This window comes from Peromyscus maniculatus, chromosome 23 (assembly GCF_049852395.1).
Source record: "Peromyscus maniculatus bairdii isolate BWxNUB_F1_BW_parent chromosome 23, HU_Pman_BW_mat_3.1, whole genome shotgun sequence".
Taxonomy (NCBI): domain Eukaryota; kingdom Metazoa; phylum Chordata; class Mammalia; order Rodentia; family Cricetidae; genus Peromyscus; species Peromyscus maniculatus.
This window is the reverse complement of record NC_134874.1, coordinates 19,241,501-19,268,818: the sequence shown is the minus strand read 5'-3', so window position 1 is coordinate 19,268,818 and position 27,318 is coordinate 19,241,501. Positions and strand designations below refer to the sequence as shown.

Here is a 27,318-nt window from a genome sequence, read left to right as displayed (position 1 = left end):
ATGAGGGGGGAAGGAAGAGTCAGATGGGAAAAGTGTGGGTCTCTTACCCCATAGAAAACTGGAATCCCCAAGGGAGTCTTGTTATTTGAGAGGGAGAGAATTAATTTCCCTGTTGTTTAAACCACTACTCATTTGGGGATTTTATGGAGTGTGTGTGTGTGTGTGTGTGTGTGTGTGTGTGTGTGTGTGTGTGTGTGTGTGTTGTACATACCTGTGTGTGTGTGTGTGCTGGGAATTGAACCCAGGACCTATAGAAGAACAGTCAATACTATTTACCACTCAACCATCTTTCCAGCCCCTGCATTATTTCTTTGAAACAGTCTCTTACTGAGAGCCCAGAGCCAGTGTGGTAGCCAGTAAGCCCTAGTGATCTTCTGTCTAGGATCCCCAGAGCACTGTGCTTATAGACATATATGGCTATTAAATAGCAATTTCCTCTGAGTTGAAACAGTCTACCAAGAAGCAAGCAATTCACAAGTCTCAAGAAGACCCTGAAACTGAGCAGTCACACAAGCCCTCTCCTTCCCCAAGATTTTTATGGGCCCCCAGCACATTTCCTATCAATAACTCATCAATCTCATCATTACCTTGTGCTAGAGGGCCTGGCAGAGCCATATGGGATCTGATGTGTGTTTTATATATAAGGGATGATTCCTATTCTTGATTATTTCTTGTAACTGAATAAATAATGAAGTTAATTCTCACTCAAAAAAAAGAGTAAATCTAAATAAGTAAATAATATGTTGTTTGGACTGTAAAGCAGAGTTGCAAATGTTGAGAAAGAGGTGGGAAGTGCTGGGGTTGACAAAATGGAGGTTGGGGAGTATTGCAGTTAAATGAGAAGCTATCCACAATGGCTCTTATGTTGGGCACCCCAGCTCTGATGGCGCTTTCTGGAGAGGCTGTAGAACCTTGGGGTTGAAGTCTTGGCCAATGGAGGGAGCCATTGGAAGCATGCCTTCACAGAAGATAGTGGTCTGGCATAGCTTCCTACCCCAGCTCTCCGATCAGCCAAAATGTGAACAAGCTAGGTCAAAGCCCCCACTGCCGCACAGAGTCACCACAGCCTCCAGGGCAGATTGAATGGCCCGGCAGATGAGCCAAAGGAAACCTGACTTACCTTCTGATGCCTCTGTTAGGGATTCTGTTGTGGTGACTAGAAAGAGAACGGATACGGAAAGGGGCTGACATGATGGAACTGTCATGAGGGCTGGGAAGTAGTGATAAGGCTCACAAAAGCCCAGCGGTACAAAGTGCCTGCTAAGCGCTCCAACATTTGCAAACCTCCCTCCCGGGCCTGTGTGGTGAGCATGTCTCCCACACACAGGCCTGCAGCAGCCCACCCCACACGCCCCCTTGAAAGGACGGCTGCAATGTCTGAGGAGGTGGGATCCTCAAAAGATAGGGCCTACTCTATGGTCTTGAAGTCGTTATCAGCCTTGAGTAAGGTTCTAGGACCACTGCCTCCCTTTCCCTTTGATTTCCCAGCTGTGAAGGGGGCAGGTTTGCTCTGCCAATCATCCCCGTCAAGAGGCTTCTTCGCCACAGGCCCAGAGCAATAGAGCCAACCAGGTGTGGATTAGAAACTCCAACCTGTGAGCCTGCATAAACCTCTCTTTACCGCTTACTACAGTGCCTGTTACAGAAAGGGAAAAGTATCACACTTTTGTCTAAGTCCATGTCTAACCCCTCTGATCAGACTCTCAAGTATCGTATTTGTTGTCTTGGGGACCACAAGAGGTGCTCCTGGGATGAAAAAAAACAGCGGCTGTTTCTGTATGGCTGATGGTGGCACGCTTTATTAATTAAGAACCCTCCCTTCCCCAAAGTGCACATTGCAGAAGATGTGACGCTGGCAATGTTGGGCTTGGGCAGTGATGTCATCACCAGGCCAAGGAGAGGCATGCATTCCAGAGCATCCCACTTTGTAAACAATGACACCTGATCTCTGCATACCTCTCCTGAGGTGGGTTTGAACTCTGGGCTCAGAGGAACCTCCCTCAGGATTCAGTCTTCACTACTCCCTCCCTCTCCTTGTACCCCGAGAGGTAAGACCCCAGCTCAAGCCAGGGGTTAAGGAAATGGGCACATGGCTCAGCCGGCCTCCAGACGCTAGGAGCTCAAGGACTGTGGGATTGCTGCTGCCTTGGCTGGAGCCTTCATGAAAGTGGCTGTGCTGGATCTGAGGTACGGAAATGGGAAGCCGAATGATACCCTATGGAATGGTGCTCTGTTCTTATCCCTGAAGTACTGACTTACACAGTTGACTTCCTTCTAGCCCGCTTCTCTTAAAAAGAGATGTTGCTGACAATGTTTCTTTCTTTCTGTCTGTCTTTTTCTTTCTTCCTTTCTTATTCTTTTTTTCTTTCTATTTTTTTGTAGAAAAGCAAAAGGCCCAGGATGTGCCTTCAAAGTTGGAGCAGGGACAACATGGGTGCTGAGTCCTCCTCCGTTCCCTCCAGAGCCTGACACTTTCTTTGCATGTGTGGCTCTCGGCTGCGTTTTCCTTCTCTCCTCCTCCAAGCTGCTTGCTTTAGCACAGGCGGCCATTGCATGTCCTGCTTTCAGTAAGTAGCACAGCCTTGCTGGAATTCAGCAAGAGGGCACAGGAAGCATGGTGTGCTGGTGTGGGGAGATCCTACCGACCCCCCAGGTTGACCTCCCCATAAGCCAGTGACCTCCTGTCACAGTCTTGGGTGCCACCATTGTCCGGAGTCTTGCGACTTAGTCAGCGCTTGCCCTCAGTTCCCTAGCAATTAAGAGGGAAGAATGGCCACACTGAATTCAAGGTCCTAGCCTCCATCATGGGGGCCATCCAATCATCTTCCAGGCTCCCTGTGACATGATACAGGTGGGCAGGACCTGCAGGGCAACCTGGCCTCTTTGGGAAAGCATCCCTCAGGTGTACCAGTGAGGAGCGACGTGTACTGACACAACCCATTCACAGCCTCTCCAGGGCTTTAATAAGCATGCCAGCCGCAGCCTGGGCCCCCACCTACCCCATACCCCGTGATGGGCCGCAGGTCAAGATCTGTTGACAGTCCTGGCCTTTCTGTTTCTTCTTTGTGGACTGGTAAGGATAGTCAGAGCTCACCCCGAAGGCAGGAGAAGGGTCTGCGCTGTGGTTGCTTAATAATTCACCCCCGTAAGTTGTAAAAGCAGTTCTTGGAACACTTCCCCCAGAGGCCCCTGAGAGGCACCCCCATCACCTGCACAGAGCTGCAAATACTTCTGGGGACTGAGTCCTAAGCACTTTCAGGAGTGAGCCATAAGCCCATCCAGAAAACGAAGCTGTAAGTACTTTTGGGACTGTGTTCGCCACACAGGAGAGTTGGGGGGTGGATATGTTCCCGGGGACTCTAGGATTCCAGTGGTCCAGGGCTAAGTCCCATCTTTTGGCCTCTACCCAGAGCTGAGCACCGGATGGTTGCTGGGACAGATGTGGTGAGCACAGACTTCCATCATTTAATCCTCCAAGCTGGCCTCCAGCTTCTGGATGAGGCGCTGGTAGGTGTCTCTCTCCACCTGCCAGGAATGGTGCGTCCTCACGTACTCCCTTCCGTTGGTCACGATTTCCTTCTCCAGTGCAGGATCGCTAACCAGTCTCTTTGCCAACTGAATGAACTCCTGGAAGACAGGAAGTGGATGAGAAACACACATGAGCGACGAGAGGAGGGGAACCCGAGGACCCATCTGAAAGCCTATGTCTGCACCAGTTCCTGGCCATCCGCCGCCACTCCATCCCCTATGTCAGACTCAGCCTAGAGAAACAATACTTCAGTGCAGGACCAGAGCGGTGCCAGCACTGGGATTAAGAAACACTGTATAAGGTCGGGCTGGAGGGATGGCTCAGTAGGTAAAGGTGCTTGCCACCAAGCTTAAGAACCCGAGTTCAATCCCCAGGACCCACGTGGTGGAAAGAGAGAACCGACTGCCATACGTTGTCATTTGGTCTCCATGCATGTGCTGTGGCATGATCACCCCCACACCCATACACACACAAATAAAAATGTTTGTGTGTGTGTGTGTGTGTGTGTGTGTGTGTGTGTATGTGTGTGGACAGAGACACAAATATGTGTATACACACAGACACACACATGCATATGCCATATCCATGACCATATGCTTACACTGCTCTGGCAGTTTTGCAGTGACCAGTAACTACAAGAAGCAACATGCATGCAAACACACACACACACACACACACACACACACACACACACACACACACACACATCTATACAAATTTGTGCCCATAAACACCTGCCGTGAATGCCCAGGGAAAACCCTAGAGCTGTCAATCATGTCTCTCTCCAGTCTTCCCTAGTCCAACAAGAATTATCTCTTAAGCCTATTTCTGCAGTGGGAGGTGGTTACACAGAGACTCACTCATGGTCAAAAGTGCTAAAGATAAGTGACTCAGCCTCAGATGGGATGTATTTATCACACCTTCCAGGCTCTGGGAACACTGTGTGGGGTGTTAAGATTGTAAGAGCTGAAGAAAGGGGTACAGTGCTGTGAAATGTTGCAGTCGTGGAGCATTTTCTAAATTATTACTGCTTAATGTGAGAGGGTCCAGCTCACTGTGGGTGGTGCCACCCCTGGGCAGATGGTCCTAGTTGCTATAAGAAAGCAACCTGGCCGGGTGGTGGTGGCGCACGCCTTTAATCCCAGCACTCGGGAGGCAGAGCCAGGCGGATCTCTGTGAGTTGGAGGCCAGCCTGGACTACCAAGTGAGTCCCAGGAAAGGCGCAAAGCTACACAGAGACACCCTGTCTCAGAAAAAAAAAAAAAAAAAAGAAAAGAAAGAAAGAAAGCAGGCTGAGAGCAGGTGGTGGTGGCAGCTCATGCCTTTAATCCCAGCACTAGGGAGGCAGAGGCAAGCGGATCTCTGTGAGTTCAAGGCCAGTCTGGTCTACAGAGCGAGTTCCAGGACAGCCAAGACACAAGGAGCAAACCTGTAAGCAACTTTCGCCCATGGCCTCTGTTTCAGTTCTTGCCTCCAGGTTCCTACCCTGCTTGAGTTCCTGGCTTCCCCCAGCGATGGACTATGATCAAGATTTAGAAGCCACAAGAATCCTTTCTCCCCCAAGCTGCTTTTGGTTCATGGTGTTTTATCACAGCAGTGAAAGTTAATATAAGAAATAGAGGTATTGTCCTTAGTGGTGTCGCCACTGGTAAGGAACCCATGCTCATGGGAATAACCACTGAGTCACACAGAGGAAGGGGAAGAGAGGGAGACAAAAGGGACTCATTGGGAAGAGAAGCAAACGGGAGTTAAGGGGGACAGGAGGAGTAAGTGGGGAGTATGGTCCGAATACATTAACCATATATAATTAATATATGCTAATGAAAGAACTTATTAAAAAAATCCCATCTTCATTCTTTGCAGTGACCCAGGAGTCATGATTTCTTCCCTCTTTTTATGGCCACAGCCAGAGACCGTCACCTCACACACTGGACCCAGAGAACCTCTTCCTACCACAGGCAACGCCTGGTGCAGAAGAAGGAAGCCCCCAGGTTCAGGGTCAAGTCTTCGAGTTCTGCACTACTTCACTCCCATGTGTGGCTTCCAACACGCTAGTTACCACCCCTGAGCTCACACTGATCACCTGGGAAGGAGCAAAGGCCACTGTCCCTGCAGGCTGAATGCAGAGCGCAGGGGAAGGACCTGGGTTTTTGTTTTGGCTCCTGTAAAGCTTCCCTTCAGACCATGTGTGTGTTATTTATTGAGACACTGAGGGGCTCCTGCTGACCGGCCCTTCATTTGAAAGCCTTTCAGAATTAGAAAATTAAAATGTATTCTGATAGCAAAGCTTGCTTAGGGAGAAGAAGGGAACACTCGTTATTTATTCTGCTTGCATGGAGTTCTCAGGAATGCTGAGCCAGGAGACCTGGGTTAACTTCACAAACTCCCCTTCCCGAGGCAGGCGAGGAGGCTTGCAGATGGGGCTCAACTGCCCGCCATAGTAGTGGCAGCAACTGCTACAGAATCTCATGCTGAGAGGGCTGGGGCAATGGCTGAGTCAGGAAACTGCTTGCCTTGCCAACAGGAGGGCCTGAGTTCCATCCCCAGCATCCCACGGGAAGGAACCTCCATGTGGCGGCACACACTTTGTAGTCTCAGTGCCAGGGAGGCAGCGACAGGTGGATCTCCGGGGATCACTGGACAGCCAGCCTAGCCTACTTGTGAATTCTAAGCCAATGAGAGACCCGGCCATAACTAAAAACAAACAAGCAACCAGGTGCAGTGTCTGGGGAACAGCAGAGAAGGTCATCCTCTGACCTCCACATGCACCCCACCACCTGAATGCATACTTGTGCCCACAACACACACAAACATGCGCACGCGCGCACACACAAAGGCTCTCATGTAGGCACTCATACACACTTAATTACTATTATTCTCTTACTCCCTCAGCTCAAGTAAATTCCAACCAGGAGACAGTGCCTGAGACTTTACTGTCAAGAAAGAACATCCACATATTCTCAAAATTATTGTTAATTAAATGTTGAATGCCTTTTATAGCTGGCAATATAAATAGCAACATTTATGTGGGTGGGATTTTATTTTTATGTATTATGTTACACATTTTCTAGTAAATTGGTGCTCTTTTCACCATAAAAACACAACATATTTATTCTCACTGCGTAGCAGAACAGCATTCTTATTAAAATTATTTGAGGGGCTTAGCACTCGGGAATATTACTTTACGATGCCGGCCATATCTGTGATTTATCTGATGTGGAGGGTTAGGGCTGAAGCTGGGGCCCTTGCTTACTACTGCTGCGAAATGCAGGGCGATCTTAGAGCAAAATCCTGAATGGTGGGGGATAGGCTCTGATAAAAAATACCCCTTTATTTATTTGTTTGTTTGTTTATTATTTCCTCAGCAATGACATCTGGGAAGAGGGCTTGAAGCAAGAAAGATCAGAGGTAGAAATCGGATGTATCTGATGGCTGCCTTAATGAGAACTAGGGAAAGAGGTGGAAAGAAAGAAGAGAAATAGCCAGACCAAAGAAAGAGAGAAAGGAAGGAAGGAAGGAAGGAAGGAAGGAAGGAAGGAAGGAAGGAAGGAAGGAAGGAAGGAAGGAAGGAAGGAAGGAAGGAAGGAAGAGGGAGAGAAGGAGGGAGGGATGAAGAAAAGAGAGAAAGAAAAGAAAGGAAAGGGGAAGAAAGAGAGAGAGAGAGAGAGAGAGAGAGAGAGAGAGAGAGAGAGAGAGAGAGAGAGAGAATCTTACCCCTGGTTCTGCAGTGACCATTTCCTGAACCAGGATATCATCCCTGTGAGTGGATGAGCTACCTGCCACTCAGTCATTTGCTCTTGGTCAAGGACTATCTGCTAAGTCAGCTGCCACATGTGCCCATCCCTCATGCAAGGGCCGTCTTCTCCTGTTGGAGTCAAGTCCGATTTCCCCTTCCCGTAACTGCCAGTAGACAAGACCGGATCTTGCTTTCATCGGCACGGGGCGTCAGAAGTGATGTTGTTTTGACTTGCAGGCAACGCTTTGAAGGAGGGAACGTCAGTAGACTTTAGAAGTAAAATCTAGCTTTAGTTTTTGCTTTTCTCTCTCAAGTCTCCTTGGAAAACGATGCAGAAAGATGCTTGGGGCAGCCACACTGAGGGTGAGGCACACCAAGGACGGAGACGCAATGCCACTTCAAGAGGGACGCCATCCTGGACCACCCGGCCTCCAGATCGGCTACAGCACAAGTGGACTCACTGGGCTGGCAGCTGGCCCCAGCTGGCCCAGCAGCAGGCCCTCCATGGGACCCAGCTGCTTAATCAGCCATGAACACGGCAGCCTGCAGCCCAGTCCTTACTTACTTCCTCCTTCCTCTCAGATGAAATAACCAGTTTCTAATGTAATGTGGTCCAGGGAGAAGACTCAAGCCCAGCCGTATCTGTCCACAGTGACTATGGCGCCGTGCGTGGCAAGCACATCATGGGGTGAGCCCAACCCATTCCTTTGACTCAAGGACAGAGAAACCCCAGCAGTCACTCCCACCCAGCAGAAGCTGGCAAAGGTCAGGAGCCATGGCAAAGGTCAGGAGCTGGGATGCCTTTGACTGGTCCACACTCCATGGCCTCCCATGAGTCCGGGCTATGTGTGCGACATCAGACTGCCTCTCTGAAACCTACCAGGGGCCACCACAGCAAAGAGCCCAAAGAACCACAGGGCAACGGCCACAGAAAGAGGTCTGTGGAGTGTGCACATTAAATCGGGGCGGAAGCCGATTTGCAGGCAGTCAGCCTGCAGCAATCACAGGTTCCACACGGCTGTCACCCCAGAGCACGCCAGAGTGCTTGACTTAACCAGGTCAAGTGGCTTTGAGGCAGATGCTTTCGCTAGGACCAAGGATGCAATCTTGAAAGCCACCAACGGAGATCAATAAGAGGCAGAGAAGGTACGCACACTAAGACAATTAAAATTAAAAACCACGTACAGAAATCCGGTTCCTCTGAGAGCTCAGAAGTGAGTGATCATGGACGCTTACAAATTGGCCTTGGGAAAACCATGTGCCACTCATCCCCAGTGAGTAACCGGTAGTGGCACAGGCAGTGAGTCACTCAAACACAAAGAACATAGCCAACAACATAAAATGAAGGTGCCAGCCAGAGCTGCCCCCAGGGTTGCAGGTGTGCGGAGCCTGGCTCAGACACCTGCATAAAGTAGTTTGTTCCTTTGTTTGCTTGTTTTTTAAGTAGTACAAACAACCACTGTTTGTCTTCAGATAAGTAACTGTTTTCTGTTCACTTTCTTTCCATGTCATCCTCTATTGCTGGTAGAGACTGTATCCTTTCTTTCTTTAAAAAAAATAACATTTTTAATTTATTCTTTGCAAATTTCATCTACATATACAAAGTATCTCAATCCTATCTACTCTCTCACCCCAGCTCTCTCTTATGGTCCTTCAACACATCTTTCCAGCTTCATCTACCTTTAAAGTAATAATAATAATACCCCCCCCCCCCAGCACACCTTTAATCCCAGCACTCGGGAGGCAGAGCCAGGCGGATCTCTGTAAGTTCGAGGCCAGCCTGGTCTACAGAGCAGGATCCAGGACAGGCACCAAAACTACATGGAGAAACCCTGTCTCGAAAACAAAAACAAAACAAAAAGAACTCACTGAAATTAGTAGCATATGATTCAGGGTCATCCACTGGGCTATGAGCAATCTACCAGTAGCCACATACTCCCTCCCCCATCAACTGCCAATGGATTCTCAGCTAAGGCTGCAGCCCTGGGAAACCCCTACCTGATCTGTGCTGGAGTTTTGATTGGCTTGATCTTGGGTGGGTCTTATGCCGGTGACCATGTATGGTGGCTTGAATGAAAAATGTCCTCCACATCGTCTTAGACATTTGAACACTTGGTCCCCGGTGGGTGATGCTGTTTGGGGAGGTTTAGGTGACGCGGCCTTGCTGGAGAAAGTGGATTACTGGGGGCGAGCTTTGAGATAAAAAGGGCTCCACAACCGCTACTCATTTGCTCTCTGCCTCACGATTCCAGCCAAGGATGGGAGCCCTCGGCTTCCTGCTCCTGCCCTGTGCACCACGCTGTCCATGCCATTATGAACTCAAACCCTTTAGAACTATGAGTCAAAAAATAAAATAAAATAAAATTACCTCTTTCTTCTATAAGTTGAATTGGTCATGGTGTTTTATCACAGCAATAGAAAAGTGAGACATGTATCCCCGTGAGTCCTTGGGTGTAACAACCATGTCCTGCCCAGCAGACAGCGTTCCACAGCTCTCCTCCTCAGCTCCTGGCCCTGCCCTCCAGGAGCCTGGGGCTGATGAGGAGGCAGCTGGCTCGTTTACAGATGGTTAAAAGAGGAAATTAAAACCGCGCATCTGGTGCTGGGGTGGGAACCCGGCGGCTACCCCGGCCAAGGAGCGCTCAGGAACCAAGAAGTTAGCACGGGAATGGTATTCTGCTCCGAGACCAGCCCCAGTGGGCCACACCCAGTGAGTCTGGGCAGAGGAGGGCGCGGTGGGCACTATGCAGCACCCCCAGCCTGGCCTAGCATGTGCATCACTCCCTATGTGTGATGGGAAGCACAGAGAGTTCTCAGACGTTGCGGATGGAACTGAATTTTCACTATTTCAAACAGGTTCCTTTGGCTGCCCAGGACCAAGAAAGATGCTGTCATGGAGGCGGCAGCTGAAATAGACCAGGTAGGACCAGGTGCTGCTGCCTGGCAGAGATGGGACACAGTGGATACTGGGTTTGGCTCTGTCTTGGAGATAACGCCCACAGGAAGTGGGGACAGTGGGAAATGAAATGCAAGCAGAAGCAGCAGGTGGGTGCCTGGGCCTGCTTGCAGCTCCCCCCTTCCCCTCTAGCATTACCCTGCCTGTGACAGCCCAAGGGCTTCCTCCAAGGGATAGATACCCCAGACACCTGCTGACTCCCAGGGTACTCAGCAATCAGCACCTTCGATGGAAAGAGTAAGGGACAGGCGGAAAGAGAACCCTTCCCTTCAACCCCTCTGAGCCACAACTGGCCCCTTCCCCAGGTGGCAGATCCATGTCCAACTCATTTTTGTTTGCGCGAGAATACGAAGGAGGCGAGCTTTGCATGTCGGCTGGTGACTGTGCAGAAGCTGGGACAGTGGGGGGGGGGTCACCACGGAGCTCACTGGAGAAACCATGCACCCTCTCGACCTCATATTTTGGGAGACTTCTTGACTACTAGGGTTCTCCTGATGGTGCCCCCACTCTCCTGACAGCTAGGCCCACACTGAGCCCAGGTGATGCTGAGGTCTGGGCCTGAGCTAACCCCAGGTGCAGCTTCTGTTTTCCTGAGGCGTGAGCCCCATCTGGTGGCTCTTTCTACCCAGCCGCACTCATCAAGCCCAGGCTCCATGGGTCACTAGGGGCTTTCCCTTCAGCCAGACTGTGCCCTCTGTCTCCAGCAAAAGGGTGGGGGTGGGCCTCAGACAGGAACGGTCCCTTCTCCTGATGAACGTGGGTAAATAAAGGCAGAGGGAATCCACTGTGGGGGGCTGCTAGGTGGGACAGTGCCAGAATTCCTCTCGAAAGGAAAGCACAAGCGGAGGAAGGGAAGGAAGGAGGGAAGGAGGAAGGGAGAGAGGGAGAAGAGGATGAAGGGATGGCGAAAGGGAGAGATGAAGGACAGAGTCACAGTGATAGAGAGAGGTGAAAGCAACTATCTGCATGTGTTCGGAGTGGAGTGTTTGGAGCGAAGTGTGTGTGCGTGCGTGTGTGCGTGCGTCCATTTCCGCATCTTTCACCTGGGCTGGGTTCTTTGCAGGACCTCAGTCCCTGGGGCACAGATTCATTCTCCCAACCCTCTCATGGTAGGTGTGACTGTTAAGACTCACAGAGCTAACCCTGCATGGTGCCTGTGCACTAAATAGAGAGGCTGAGCCGAACCCCTCTGACAAGCCCCGCCAAGGCTCTTCCCTGCCCAGAGCCCCTCTGTCCAACACTGGAGCCCTGGCCTACTCCTGCTGGGCCTCCAAGCCTCCAAATGTACAGGGACTGGGATCTGGATGCTTAGTGGCTATTCAACTAACTTCTACTTATTTTTGTACACCAATTATTTGTGTGTGTGTGTGTGTGTGTGTGTGTGTTTGTTTAAGGCATGTAGAAGTCAGAGGACAAGTTGGGGGTCGGTTCTCTTCTCCTACCCTTTAGGTCCCAGGGATAACACTCAAATCTTCAGGATGGGTGGTAAGTGCCGTTTTACCATTAAGTGATCTACAATTAAATTTGAAGATCTTTGAATAATCAAATCTAGAAAGTATCAGTTTTTGAAGCACTTGGCATGGCATTTTCTACTTCCAGAGAGTCTTGCCTCCATCTTCTGGATGAAGGAGCAGCATGCAACAGAAAGCCACGGTGGGCTTCAAATGGGAACAAGACCCCTGAGCACCACCACCTCCCAGCCTGGACAAATTCCCAGAGTACCTTGCTCTCCCCAAACACAGTCAAAGCAATCCCTGCTTAAAGAGGAAGGCATTGACCTTATGAAAGACACAGGCCTTGAGATGGGGATGTAGCTCAGTGGATAGAGGTGCCTGCTTGCCCTGAATCTGACCCCCAGTACTGCTTACACTCAGTGTAGTGGTGACCTTCTATAGTCTCTGTACCGGGGAGACCGGGATTGGGGGGGGGGGGCAGGAGGAGCAGGCATTCAAAGTCACGATGGCTATATAAAGTTTGAGAACAGCCTGGGCTACATGGACATAGCCTCAAAAAGAAAAATTCATATATATATGAAAACATAAGCTGGTCAGGTCAGGCAGTGGTGGTGCATGGCTTTAATCCCAGCACTTGGGAGACAGAAACAGGTGGATCTCTGTAAGTTCGAGGCCAACCTGGTCTACAGAGTGAGTTCCAGGACAGCCAAGGGCTACACAGAGAAACTCTGTCTTGGGGGAAGAAAAGAAAACAAGCTATGTTAACCACTAAGGATAAGAGCTGGCGTATAACATGCCCTTTATAAACATTAGCCACTGCCCTCATTAATATTCCAAAATTTATTTCTCTACAGTTGTCTAAAGAACAAATAGAAACCTTCTAGAGGATAAGCATAAACTTCCCTTGAAGAGACCAACCCTGGCAGCATATGAATTCACAGTTTCTATTAAATGTCGTATGGATCTTAATTTTGAAGCTATAAAACTAAGCTATAAAAAACACCGAGGAAAGTCACCAGCCTCATTTCTTCTTAAATGGAGAAATAACCAGATTGTTGAGGTAATGAGAAATCAATGCTGAGCGGGTTTGGAAACCTTCGCTTAATTGAAATTTTCCAGAGGTGAAGTATACAAAAACAGAGATTATTCTGTGCTTACAACCATGAAATACGTTTAGTCATCAAGTTTTTAGGTTAAAAAAAATAGATACAGATAGAGATATAGATAGATATTAGGTAGAGATAGAGATAGATATTAGTTATAGATACATATAGCTATAGATAGATATATAGTTATACATATAGATAGATTTACATATACAGAAATAAACACATACATTAGATAGACATATAGCTAGATAGCAATATTAGATATAGATAGATAAAGACATAGACACAGACAGATAAATATAGATGATCCTATAGGCTCTCCTTATAAAGTTCCCTAAGCAAAAGCCCTGTGCCACTTAGTTTTTGACACCTTGACCCAAACTAGAGTCACCTGGGAAGAGGGAACCTCAATTGAGGAATTCTCTCCATCAGATTGGCCTGTGAGATGTCTAAGAGTTCTCTGAGTTCGAGACCAGCCTGGTCTACAGAGTGAGTTCTAGGACAGCCAGGGCTATACAGAGAAACCCTATCTCAGAAAAAAAGGAGGACAAGGAGGAGGACGAGGAGGAGGAGAAAGCTGACTGAGCAAGCCAGTAAGCAATGTTCCTCTATGGTTCCTGTTTCTACTCCTGCTTGAGTTACTGCCCTGAATTCCCTCAGTGTGGACTGTGACCAGGATGTATGAGCCACATAAAACCCTTACCTCCCCAAGTTGCTTTTGGTCATGGCAGTTTACCACAGCAATAGAAAACAAACAAATACAGTCCTTTCCTTCCAGATTCCTCTCTATGCTCCTGCAAGTAGCGGTAACAGGGTCGGGGTAGGGGTGGGAGTGCTGGTACAGGGTCTGGCTTTAACCATTCATTATCAAGGAACAAGGGCTTAGGGGCAGGTGCTGTCTCAGGGGTTAGAGAACCACATAATGTAGAGACCCAAATCCTGAAAATTGGGCATCAAATCCTGAGAATGGGAATCTTCATTTCTCAGTGGCAGAAATCACTCTGAAGGGCTGAGCCCTCTAAAGGGGGCAGAGAAGAAGGCTGGAGAGAGAAAGGTGGCCAAAAATAAAACCAGTGGCTGAGCACCCAGTTCCACATGTAGCTGTCTCCCAAGGATGAACTTCTGAGCCTCCTAAATGCTGGGTTTATAGACACACAACGCCATGTCCAGTTTCATACTATGCTGGCACCTAAATCCAGAGCTTCATGCATGCTAGGCTGGCAATCTACCAACTGAGTCACATCCCAGCATCTAAAATGATCCTCTTTCTAGAGGTCAGTACAGCCATGGTTCTTACATCTCCACACCCTATGCTGTGTGGTCCATGGGTTTCTCATGCCCTCTTCCTCCCTCAAGTTTATATGGTGTCTGGCCAAATTCAGTGTTTATGTTCCACACACCAAGGCCCCTTTCTTCTGCTGCCTGTGCATTGGAGCTACTCTGAGCTCCCAGACTCTGCCCAAGGTTTCCTGGCCATACACAAGCCCTTACACAGGCCCTACCTTCCCAATCTCTCTGAACTCTTCTGTCTTTTATCTTCAGCCCTCCATAGGGAGATCATGTTTATGTTCTCAATGAAGGAATAACAGCTAATACAGAAGGAGTAACTATATTTAGCTTGGATTCAGAGAGCATTTGTGCTTACACATTATTTATGTCCTATGCATTTCATATACATATTTTAACTCTCAAAGCTGGTGGTCTGACAGGACAGTTCTTCTTAATAAATGAAAAGCTGACTCTCATACATATTTGAATGCATATTTGAAACTACGTTTGCCCTCCCTGCAGCCGACCGGTGAGTGGTTAAATCTGAGTTCCACAGCGGTTGAGATGAATACAACCCCAGCCTGGAGTTCCTTAAAATGTGCATCATTTGTTTTTCAGGCCACGTACCCACCACGCACTGGGTATAAAGTCTGACGGAGATGACGAGGACAACGAAGTATGTGCGACATCGTGTCTCGCACACCATTTCAGAGTGTGAAGAATCACAACTCTCCCCGCACAGAACCAGGAAGACCTGCTGTTCTAAACATCCTTGGTAAAGCCAATGTGAAGACGCCGAGTTGAAACACATCTGTAAGTAAGTTCTGTAGTGAGTGTGTGTGTGTGTGTGTGTGTGTGTGTGTGTGTGTGTGTGTGTGTGTGTCGGGGAGTGGGGGAAGGCTGTGTCTGTGGTTCTTAGTGGCTTGTGCTGACCTGAGAGGACTCGTGAGAAAGGCAGGGAGCTGTGTCTCCAGACCCCAGAATGCACACAATGTCACAAGGTACCTACCAGGAGGCTGGAGCCCCTGTTCTTCTGCTCCACCCTGCCCCAGACAGCCACTTAAGAGAACACCTGTGCATTTGTTTGTTTTTTGTTTGTTTATGTGAGGTTAGTTATGTTTTGTTTGGGTTCTTTTAGAGAAAGTGTCATGTAGCTCAGGCTGGACTCGAACTAGCTACATAGCAGAGGTTGACCTAGAACTTCTGATGCTCCTGCTTCTACCTCCTGAATGCACTTTGACAGGCGTGCACTACCATCCCTGGTTAATGCACGCCGAGCGAGCCGCTCAACCAACGGAGCTAAAATCCTCAGGTCAGAAGTAACCCTGGATTTCTAAAAAAGCTGCATGTCCCTCCAGGGTGAGAACAGAAACCACAGAGCTTGGCTGGGCAGCTCTACCTCCACCTGGAGCCAGGAGGTTTACAAGGAACCCACATTTACAGCCCTCCTTCATACAGGCAGGTGCAAATCACACCAACGAGGCACACACGGGAAAGGGACTCTCTTTACCTGAGGATTTGAAAACAGCAGTCCTGTGACTCCGTGCTCCACCACGGCCGAGTTCCCAGGGATGTTCCTAGCCAGCACGGGGACTTCTAAATCCATGGCCTGTGAAGGTGAGAGGAGAGACGATGGGGGGGGGGGGTGTCATTTAAGGGTCAAACAAGGGGGGCTGGAAGATGGCTAAGGTGGCAAAGTGTTTGCCCTGCGAGCAGAAGGACCCGAGTTCAGTCCCCTGAGATTCGTGTTAACACCAAAAACATAAGCCAGGCATGGCGGTGCAGATCTGTAATCCCAATACTGGGTATGGGGTTGGGAAAGACAGGGGGATCCCTGGAGCTTACTGGTCAGCCAGTCTAGCCTAATTGTCAGGCTCCAGGTTGTGAAAGACTCTCTCTCTCAAAAAAAAAGAAAAAAAAACCTAAGGTGGATGGGACTGAAGAGATGGCTCAGAGCTTAAGTGTGCTTGCTAGTTCCGCTCCCAGCACCCAAGCTGGACAGCTCCCAAGCACCTGTGACTCCAGCTCTGTCTGGGGGACCCAACGCCCTCTTCAGGCCACCATGGCCACTCCCACACAGGTGCACCTATCCCCACATAGACACACATGAGTATACATAATTAAAATTAAAAATACATCTTTAAAAAAAAAAGGCAAATTCTAAGCGTTAGACAAGCTCCAAGAACATGAGCACACTGCGAAGCTGGTCCCAGCAGCGCTGCGGCTGGCAGAGCCATGCGATAGACCGTGTTTGGAAATAGGCGTGCTCGCATTCAGAGCAAATCCGCCCAGGGAGCCGGGAAAGACAGAGGAGGGAGGGGGTGAGCGTGGCGCTCAGGATCGACACACGAGATGTCAGAACTCAAGACACGCCAGCCTCCCTTCCATAAACAGGCCCACCTGGCCTCCCTAGACCAGCTCATGCCTCCCTGTATGGCTCTCTAAAAATCCCTGCAGCCAGCCTCCCATACCCTTATCAGAGCTGTCTGGGGTTTCTAGAAACAGTCTTGATTTTTCATGGCTGAGAAGTCAGGAGAAACTCAGCTGCTGGGACTGTACCCCCAGAACATCACCCAGGCTTTGGAGATACATAGCTCCCCTGCGTGTGTGGCTTGGGAAGCTTGCTAGTCAGTCTTGGGTCACACCCCTGAGGTTATACACGGCCCTAAGTAGATGTTCTTGAGGAGGGGTTTGCTTTGCTTAGATTTGGGTGGCATGGGTGGTCATTCTGAGTGATCACTGCTAGTACGGGGGGAAATGACTTGATCTGAAGATGCTCATACAGATGCGCAGACTGAGCAGATGGGGTTTCTGGTGAGGCTGGCCAGTGGCGGGTAGGTACGGTGACTACACAGCCCCTTGCAAAAGTCCACCACTCCTGCAGCTTCCACGGCCCAAATAAATGCCCTGAGCAGCTCTTTCTCATCCTGACGTTTTCTTTTTTTTTAAAGTTTTTCGAGACAGGGTTTCTTTGTGAAGCTTTGCGCCTTTCCTGGAACTCACTCTGCAGCCCAGGCTGGCCTCGAACTCACAGAGATCTGCCTGCCTCTGCCTCCCGAGTGCTGGGATTAAAGACCTGCGCCACCACCGCCCGGCTAGGTCTGACATTTTGTAATAGCTTTGGCTTTTCAAAAGAATAAGTGATGGCCCTGCCCCATGGACCCACATAAAATTTTCTCCCTCCCCCCCTCTTCTTCTCTCACATACCCTGACACTAAAATGGTACAAGTGTTTTGAAACGCTCTTACAGGGTCCTTCAAGGGTCTCCCATCACTATAGCCGGTGCTATTTCCTCAGGTCAAGCATTCTCCTTCTTGCCTGTAGCTTTAGGGCATAGCCCTCCTTCCACCTAGGTTGTCAAAACCTGACCCAGAAGGTCCGGTGTCCATCTGTGTGTGATTGCACCTATGTCCGCGCTCCAAACAGGAAAACAGATATGAAGACAGTCCTTTACATCCTTTGTGTCTAGAGGGGTCCGTGGGGATGTGTGGAAGACAGAGGGAAACTTGAAGCAGCCTTCCTCAGCAACTGTCTACCGTGTGAGTGTGTGTGTGTGTGTGTGTGTGTGTGTGTGTGTGTGTGTGTGTGTGTGTGTGTGTTTTAAAGACAGAGTCTCTCACTAGCCTGGGGCTCACATTCCATTAGGCTGACTGTCCAGCGAGCCCCAGAGATCTGCCTGTCTCTCCTCTCCACTGTCGCCAGCCCTGGGATAACACTCAGAAGCATCCATGCCTGGCTTTTCCTGCGGGTCCTGGGGATTGACCTTAGTGAGCAGTGATTGGAGAACCTTGAAGGACCCTGTAAGAGTGTTTCAAAACACTTACGCCATTTTGGTGTCAAGAGTGTGTGTGAGAGGAGGGAGGGAAGGAAGGGGAGAGAGAGAACATTTTACTGACTGAACCATCTCCCCATCCCCTTCCTTTAAGGTTATTCTATGTAGGGGTCAAATCCACAATACATTTGAGTGGGAAATGCAGGCTTTTAGCGATAATCATCCGGTTGCTGTGCGTCTGGCCGAAGATTTGCTTTTGAGGCGTTTTCAGTGAGAAGCTGTTTTTAGCCAATGGGCATCTGTACTTGCCTGCTCCGGAAAACAGATTCAGAAAGGTCAAAAAGTCACTTCCCTGACCAATGATGGGCATGTGCTCTGTGATTAACTGCCCTGGCCATCTGAAGTGATGCTGACGAGAAAGACACGCTCATCCCTCTCCCCTAAAATCAACTTCATTCAGAGCCCTTCACCCAAAGGTTATTTTGACGTCTCAAAAGACCGCCACATCCACATTCATTTCAAGGGCATCAGGATTGCTAACAGCTGCCTTTTCCGTGAGGCAAGCCAAGGCCGAGAGCAATTCCTCCGCAGAAAAAGCTGTCTGTGCTGCTTATAAAAACCACTCAGCAGACTCCAGGCTCATGACCTCTTCTTAAGAAATGGGAATTTTTTTTTAAAAAAAAAAAAGTGTGTTTACATACAGAAGAGCTTTGGGCACCTGCTCTACGCTGCTTTCAAAGTTAGTTGCTGAGGGGACAGAGTGCCCCAGTGGCTGGGGCTGGGTGAGCAACCAAGGCTGACACTTATCACAGCGCACAGGTGGAGCTTTGCCAAACACAGAGTTGACGCAAAGCCGAGTCACGTGCTTTCGAAACAGTTGATGCAAATTCACACCCACCTGGGGTGGCTTCCAACCTCCTGTGCGGGACGTTTACCCTCCAACCCCACAGTTCCCCCAGAGTTTTCTTGAGTGCGAGCAGCAGGAAATATTAGAAGGATTTAGAATGTGGAGATAAACAGGTAGAAAATACAGGATAGCCTGGAACCTATTCCAACAAGCCCTGCCTGCCTCTACCCTAGGGTATTTATGAAACGCCAAGGGGTGGAGCAAAAGACCTCCTCCCCCAGCACAGCCAAGTGCAGACCATCTCAGACCCCTGCACCCAGGCCCGTGGTCCTGATCATCCTCTCTATGCGGACCTGCTGGGTAAAGCCACGAGGAACCTGAAAATGGGCTCCCACATTCCTGCCACTCCAGCTCCAGGGTATCTTTTGGTCTTCACCCTCAACTGCTCTCATTTGTACATACTCCCACACAGACACATGTGCATACACACAACTTAAAATCCTTAAATAAATCTTAAAAAAAAAAAAAAAAAAACAGAGAAGAGAGAGAAGAACAAGCCAGTACCCCATCATCAACATTCGCGCGGCACTTACCTCCAGGATGGCGGCTGACATGCCCTCGGACACTGAGCTGTTGACCAGCGCGAAGCAGCTCTTCACCACTGCGTGCAGATCTTCCTGGCACATCTCTCGGATCAGCCGCACCCCTGCAGCCCTGAAAGAACAGAGCAGGGACGGCATGGCTGTTTCAGCCCTTCTCAGAGTCCCGATCAAATTTTATGTGAACAACTGAGACTCAACTTGTACAGCCAGTGAAGTTGGGTCCCTTGTTCCTGGCAGGAGAAAAAAAACATGCTATTTAAACAGATACACTGATCAATTATCTCCAAAGAGGCTATTGATGTCAGCTGAACACATTCGTTCTTCCAGATCTTTTTATTTTTATGTGTATCAGTGTTTGTCTGCATGGATGCATGTGCACCACGTGACTGCAGTGCTCACAGAGGCCAGAAGAGGGCATCAGATTCCCCTGGAACTGGAATTACAGGTGATTGTGAGCCACCATGTGGGTGTGGGGAACTGAACCTGGGTCCTCTACAAGAGCAGCCAGTGCTCTCTAGTCCCCACATCTTTGTTATTTTAAATAATTTCATTTATTTGCCGGGGTCATCAGTAAAAAGTATTATCTTCAAGCAAGCGGTCTTCACTAAGCCAAGCAGGGAGGCACATACCTAGAATCCCACCATATAGGAGGCTTCTGATTCCAGTCCGGCCAGGGCTACGTATGCAGTGAGACATACAAAGTGGTTGGCGCTGGCCTTTCCGCATCTTACACTTTGAGTGCATCCATTTATTTGCCCGTGCCTTGGAGCCCAGGGCATGACCTTGAGGGATCATAGGCAACACTAAAGGGCTCAGTACGTGCAACCTGCTTAGAGCAGAGTCTGCGATGGGCAAGGTGGGACGCGTGAACCACTCTGCCACTCAGGATTCCTAGCGTGCAAGATGCCACCCGTCTGCCAGTCTTACCTCCTTACCCGGTCTTTCACTTCCCTTGTAAACACTGGATCTACCTGGGGGGAAAAAAAGAGGAACAAGAAACACTTAGAAACTCTGCCCCTGGGGGCTGGCCCATGGCTCAGCAGGTCAAGGCCCTTGCTGCAAAAGCCCGAGGACCTGGATTTGATCCCAGCAACTCACATGGTTGGAGGAGATAACAGACTCCCCAAAGTTGTCCTCTCCCTTCCACACATGCACCATGACATGTATACACACACACACACACACACACACACACACACACACACACACATAATAAACTTTTTAATCCTGACCCTTTAGGTGGGGCAGGTGGTGGAGCAACTAACTAGCATGCATAAAGCCCCGGGTTCAATCCCCGACACTGCGTAACTAAGTGTGATGACAAAAGCCTGTAATCTCAACACTTGGAAGGAGGCAAAAGGATCAGGAGTTCACCTTCTGCTGCATTGGCAGATTCCAGGGCAGACTGGGATATTTGAAAGACCGTGCCTGGGGCCAGGGTGAACCTGACCTAAATCTTAGTCTCCAGAGCATGAATTGTAACAGGATGAAAGCCCACCCAGTAGTTCAGACAGGAAGAATATGGGGTTGGGGGGAGACAGAGGAACAGCCCAAGTCTAGCAGTTACACAATGAAGACACGGATGGAAAAGAGCAGTGAGCTTGTGGACTGTGTGTACCACCTTCTAGGAGAGCCTCAGGGCTTCAAAGTTCACTGGATGGAGCATGCCTACACACAGGACAATTTACCAGTCCAAACCTGCAGGGGAAAGGCTTGCTTTCTTAAATGATGCAGATGGAATTTGTCATAAAAGCAATCAAGAGGATGCGTGGGCAGCCTTAGTAAGCCTCTGACAAAGTAGTTTGTGGAATTAAAGTTTGCTTTTAATGGGGAGCCCTCTCAGAAATACAGCTTTAAAATCAAGGACGCTCCCCTCAGCTGATGAATAACAAACTGTGTTTATCCACACGCGTATTATTCAGACACAAAGAGAAAGGACTAAATTATGTAGTAACATAAATGAAGCCAGAGAACACTATGCTAGGGCAGGCGTGGTGATGCACACCTGTGATACAGCCCACAGGGGCGGAGGCAGGAGGATCAGAAGTTCAAGGTCATCCTTGGCTACAGACGGAGTTGAAGGTCAGTGTGCTGCCTCGGAGCTGCAGAGTCACTCACTCATCAAGCCTCTTTAAACTCTCCACAAACTCCTCACCAAGACATCTGACAAACTGCATCAGACAGACTGGTCCCTCCGTGTCTCCCGCCTGACTGCGATTACCAACAGTGCATGCAATTTTAAAAACAATTGAAAAAGCTTCCTTCAACACAAAATTCTCGAGTTAGCAAGCTGAAGATGGCTCCGTGGGTCAAGATGCTGGCCAGCTAGCCTGGCCGAGTGGGACCTCCGGGACACTCATGCACCGTGGTTACATGGGCCTCCTCCAAAACAAATCAGTAAATAAATGTGATTTTTAAAAATGAGGGGCCAGGAATAGTGACACTGGTCTTTAATTCCAATACTTGGGGAGGCAAAGGCAGGTGGATCTCTTGTGAGATAGAGGCAAGCCTGGTCTAACATAGTGAGTCATCCAGAGCTACATAATGAGATCCAGTCGAGAGAGAGAGAGAAGAGAGAGAGAGAGAGAGAGAGAGAGAGAGAGAGAGAGAGAGAGAGAGAGAGAGAGAGAGAGAGAGAGAGGAGACTTATTTTAGGTCAAAAGATGGCTCAATGGCATCTGCATGCAACACATAAATAAAATTACATTTTTTAAACTTTTTTTTTTTTTTTTTGAAAATCCTAGACATTGCTTCAAAGACACAGCAAGGGTGTGAACCAAGTTCACGAATGCCGGGTGCCAGCAGCCCCTCCTGCCACTGGCTCCAGCCGGGCTGTGAGGAAAGCAGACTCCTGTTCTCATTTACACATTGCCAATAGCCATCATGAATTACAAGCACAGCACGCTGGCTCGCTGAAAGCAGATGCCGGAACGGCGAACTTATAAGGGCAGGCGATAGAATGCCATCTTCTAGAAACTCAGTTTCACTTTCTCGGGAGAGTAAGGGCTGGAGGGTGCACCTTGAATCCTTCCCACTGCTCAGATGCCTGCCCAAGATCCCAAAGGGCTGGTGGTGGTAGGCTTACTAACATCTCTGGAGCTACTACAGGGTTGGGAGTCTGAAGGGCTACGTGATATCAAATATGAATGCATAAGAATTTGTAATTATTCCAGAGGAAGATCTGTGTAGAGAGAGGCTCATAGTTATGAACAACAAATTGCTGCTGTTTCAGCTCTTAATAATTAATACTCTGTAGCCACTTAAGCCAGAAGAACATGTGCTAAGCCTTTTACAGTCATTAACTAAGTTCTAGCAACAATGTTATTACAGAACACTTCCATACAGGAGGACTGAGACGGGGTCCTGTAACTTCACCAGAGTGCCAGAGCAGGAAAGCCATTGGGTCTGCGTTCCCATCTGGGCAGACCGGAAGCCAAGCTCTCTTGGTTCTTTCTGCTTGATTTCACCAGATGACTCCCAGAAAGGTTGAGGGACAGAGGCTGGAGAGATGGCTCAGTTGATAAGTGTTTGCCTTGCAACCATAAGGACCTCAGTTCGGTTCCCCAGAACCCACATTTTAAAAAGCGAGGTGTCAGGGCTGGAGAGAGGGCTCAGTGGTTAAGAGCACTGGCAGCTCTTCCAGAGGACCTGGGTTCAATTCCCAGCACCCACATGGCAGATCACACCTGTCTGTAGTTCCAGTTCCAGGGGATCCCACAGACATGCAGTCTGGCAAAACACCAATGCATATAAAATAAAAAGAAGTAAATCATAAAAAAAAAAAAAGCTGGGTGTCCATACTCATAATCCTAGCTTGGGGGCGGGAAGTGAAGGATACCTGACCCTTTCCCGGAGAGTCTGCCTAGCCAGATCTGTGAACCCCTGGAACAATGAAAGATTCTGTCTCAAAACAACAAAGAAACACACACACACACACACACACACACACACACACACACACACACACACTATAAAGGCTCTTGAAATTCATGCCCACCTTCCTTACTGTTCCCCCTCTGGTCAACCTGTGCCCCAGTCTCCAGGAATCATCTTCCAGGATGCAACTGGTGCCATATCTCTGAAATGCTTTTAATCCCCCTGACTGTCCTGGCTCGACGCACCACCTCCTCCCCAGCTATCCGGCTACCTGCCACTGAGGGTCACCATCTAGGAGAGCTCTTCCTCTCTTTCCTCTGCACCTGTCTCCTTGCCTGGATCCCACACAGTGACTAGAACATAGTCCTGTGCATGAGGATTCCCTTTCCACTTCCCATCCCCGAACCCTCATCCTCCAATTATCCTAAGCAACTAGACCCTATTACAACCCTCCAGTGAGAGCCTCCTTCTAGACTGGCCAGATGGCTCAATGGCCAGGGTGCTTGCCACCAAGCACAATGACTTAAGTTTGATCCCTGGGACACCTCCACCCCGGAAAGTTGTCCTTTGACCTCTAGACACATGCACCATGCCATGCACACACACAAACACACATACGCACACAACTAAAAATAAGTAAAAACTGAAAGCCTTTCGTGCTACGAGTCAATTTTCATGTTACTTTTGTACGTGGGGTTAGTTACTTCAGCCAGGCCATCTTCTTTTTGTCTCTGTTAACATGCTTTGGCTCTCGTGCTGGACTACTTGAGGGAAAGATAATTTGTCAAAGAAACAAGTCGTGTTCTGAGTCATTTGCTGAAATGCAAAGCTAGAGCGTAGCTAAGGAGCCAGGAGCGAGTCGTCGTAAGATGAAACTTCAATTGGCTCTGGCTTTCTCTGGGTTTCCTTTCCACGTCCGTTCATTTTCAAATCTCTTAGTGAAGCCGCGTGGAACAAAACACAAGGTAAAGAGGAAAGGAAGAGGGGATTGTTGTTAATGAAATTTTTAAAGGGGAAAAAAATGCATTGAAAGCGGCAGAGAAAAATTCTCATTTCCTCCTTCCGAGGGTGTTTATTTCCTAACAAAATATATTGTTTCAGCTCTCGGGCTTAGGGGAAATAATCTCTGCTGTAAGAAGTTACTGGGCAAAGTCATTAAGCCGCCATGCCCAAAGCAAACGTTCCGGCCTCCAGCGCGCCTTATCAAAGAGCCGGGGAAGGTACCAGCCAAGATGCCTTGTGAGCAGAACACACGCTCCTCTCAAATGTGGGAACTGAGAGATCAAAGGAGCATTAGCGAAAACCCAAGCTGAGCTCAGAGCATCCTGTAGCATCCCAGCAGTCAGAGGATCCTGGCAGTCAGAACAGAAAGAGAATGTTGGCTATAACAGTCCCTTGTGTATCCACAGGACACTACCCCGAGGACAGGAACTGCTTTTTTATGAGTTTTCACCCATAGCAAACTGGGAGGCAGGTACTACTGTCTTCAGTCATCCCTGCTTTGCAGATGGGGAAACTGAGGCACGTGGTTAACTCAGGAGCAGCCAGGTAGTTGTTCCCAAAGTCACCATACAGCCACATGGCCCAGCTTTTCTCACGACACAAAGACAGCAGATAATAGTAGTGCGACCTCGGCAAGCACCCGACACCCATACGCTGCACATACATAATGCAGGTCAAGCACTCATATGCATAGGAAATGAGGTAAATCTAGAAAATAAGACGTGTGTACATAAACAGTTTTGAATCCTGTTGTGTTGTGACAGTTGCTGTCCAGCCCCGCCCATCTCATCCTCACTCCTACCCACCCACCCCGTACTGAACAGGATCTGGTGAGTGGCCTCACCCCATGGTCCTGTCCCTATGAAAGGACAGCCTGACACCCTCCTGAGCCCTGAGCCTGGAACAGGAGCCAGGTCTAAGAGGCAAGGTGGGAGGGGCTCTTTTTTCCCCCAGGCACTCGGCCTTGAGTTGGCACAATGAGCCGCCCTGTTATGCTCATTTCTAGGCACTTCATCTTTCCAGGGATTTCTCCACTGAGCTCATAAGATGTCCTCTGGCAGGCTTTGGGCCGGGAACCTTTTGGAGTGCTTGCAGCCGGCTGAGGCACGCGAATGAGCCTACTCAGCATCTTCACCAGAATCTTCTACGTGAACGGGGCTCCAAGGAGCGAACCAGCAGAGGTAGTCGGCAGAGGTAGTCCGCTGCTGAACTCTGCAGGACTCCCCAGTCACCACCCGTGCTCTGCTTCATGGGCCAAGATCTAGCCAAGTTGACACAATGTTGCAAAGAGCCATGGGACGGGACCACAAGTGCTCATTGAGACAAGGAATTCTGCAGAGAGCAAAGGCAGAAACGGACCAAAGGAAAATGCACTGGCTTCAGTGTCCAGACAGGAAGATTCAGGAGGCTTGGCGAGGGGGAGGGGCAGTCTTAACGTATGCTGCAGCCATCGAAACAAGAATATTAATGCGTGCGGATACTTGGCCACTCGGCAAACCCACCCACCTCATCGGCATGCGAGCCCCTAACACCGCGCAGCAAATACTCAGCGTCAAGTACACAATGGCTTAAGTCTCCTCCTCCTGTTCCAAATTCAGAGCGATGATGGTAAATTGAGCGCTTGAGAGGGACCGTGTCAGACGTGTGGAGCTTTTGAAATGGTAAAGGCTGAGTTTGTGTAGAGAGGTCAGAGAAGAACATCTGAGAAGGGTCCCACCCGAGCCAGGCCTGGCACTGGGGGAATCTCATCTCAGGAGAGGTAACTGTGTATGTAGGCTTCGGGAGGGCGTGCCACTGACCCGTGGACAAGTCTGCGGGATATTTTCTTGATTGGTGATTGATGTAGGCAGGGTCCAGCCCACTGTGGGAGGTTATCACACCCAGGGAAGGTGGTCCTGGGTCATACAAGAAAGCCAACTGAGCAAGCCGTGAGGAGCAAGCCAGTAAGCAGCCTTCCTCCATGGCTTCCTCTACTTCAGTTCCTGCCTTCGGGTTCCTGTACCACTTGAGCTCCGGCTCCGGCTCCCCTTCACGATGGGCTGTGAGCTGTAAGTCAAAGGAACCCGCCCCCTGTCTAAGCTGATTTTCGTTATGGTGTTTATCACAGGAACAAAAAACACACTAAGGTGGGAAGCTGTATCAGACAGTGGGATCTTGATGTGATGGAGCTGACTGCTGTTTGGGGGTGGGGGGCAAGGGGGGTTATGGAAGGATTTGGGAGCTTTGGGGTGAAGGTGCTGTTGCGTCTGTAGGGCTTGGTGGGCTGTGGTTGTAGGAGATTGGAGGATAATGCCACGGGCGGCGCAGATGACAGAGACCTGGCTTATGGGTCTCTGAGGGGAGTCTGAGAGTCTCTCAGTGGCTATCATGTGGTGTTTTAAATTGCAAGTCTGGTTTCTGGTTTGCAGGGACTGAAAACGTAAGCTATGATTAATAAGAGACCAGCACCATTCAGGAGGAATCTTCTAGAAGGTGTTTCCTTGGAGTTGGCGCACAGAAGCAGTGTTTCAGAAGGCAAATGCTGCATCTTAAACTGGCGGTCAAACTTAGATGTAGAAATCCCCCCACATGTTCCTGGTTTGAGGATATAAGAGACTCATGACAGCAACCTGTGGCCGCCAGGGCTGGAGTCCTTTCAGAGAGGTCAGGAGGCCATTAATGGAGGTATAGCGTCAGCTGTAATGGAGGCTTCAGGCTTGAAGGGGTCATGGAGGGAATCTGAGGCTTGATGCCATGGGGGAGGGGGGGCAGAGGCAGGATCCCTAAAGGGAGCCCAGAAAGAAGATGCTGGGAAAGGTGCAGCCTCAGTTGTGGGTGGTGACCCCAGGATTGAGGGGTTCACGGAAAGAAGCCGAGGCTTGGCAATGAGAGACATCACCAGTGAGGGTGAAGCCTTAGTTTCAAGGAAGACCCCAGAATATTGGAGATGCCAGACGATGGAGTGACCACTAGGGACGGTGGCAGGTGTGGGGTGAAGCTGACTGGAGTATGACGGACAGGCAGTGTGTCCTGTAATGGCAGAACCAAAGAGCTGGGACTGTCCAAGCCCTTTGGAGCCTGGTTCATGATGGAGACCCAGGTGGTCGGACACAGAACTATTTACACTGTTGGAGTTCGGTTTTGCTGTGGTCTAACTGTACCCTGGTTCTTCCCTCTTCAAATAAGA

The 27,318-nt window shown here is 49.4% G+C and overlaps 1 protein-coding gene across 4 annotated transcripts in view; it reads right to left on the bottom strand.

Annotated features, from left to right (window-relative positions):
* Positions 1-1,771: 1,771 nt before the first annotated feature.
* The window catches only part of Glt1d1 (glycosyltransferase 1 domain containing 1), a 70,519-nt gene continuing 44,972 nt past the window's right edge, over positions 1,772-27,318 (bottom strand). For 3 of the 4 annotated variants that reach the window (XM_006970658.4, XM_042268318.2, XM_076560436.1), the window contains exons 9-12: positions 20,202-20,245; positions 19,266-19,386; positions 15,564-15,662; positions 1,772-3,627 (exon numbers count right to left, since the gene is read on the bottom strand). In XM_006970658.4, coding sequence (XP_006970720.2) covers positions 3,466-3,627; positions 15,564-15,662; positions 19,266-19,386; positions 20,202-20,245 — 426 coding nt within the window. In that variant the 3' untranslated portion in view covers positions 1,772-3,465. Of the gene's footprint in view, positions 3,628-15,563; positions 15,663-19,265; positions 19,387-19,472; positions 19,505-20,201; positions 20,246-27,318 lie in introns of all 4 variants that reach the window. The other variant, XM_042268317.2, reaches the window with a different exon arrangement.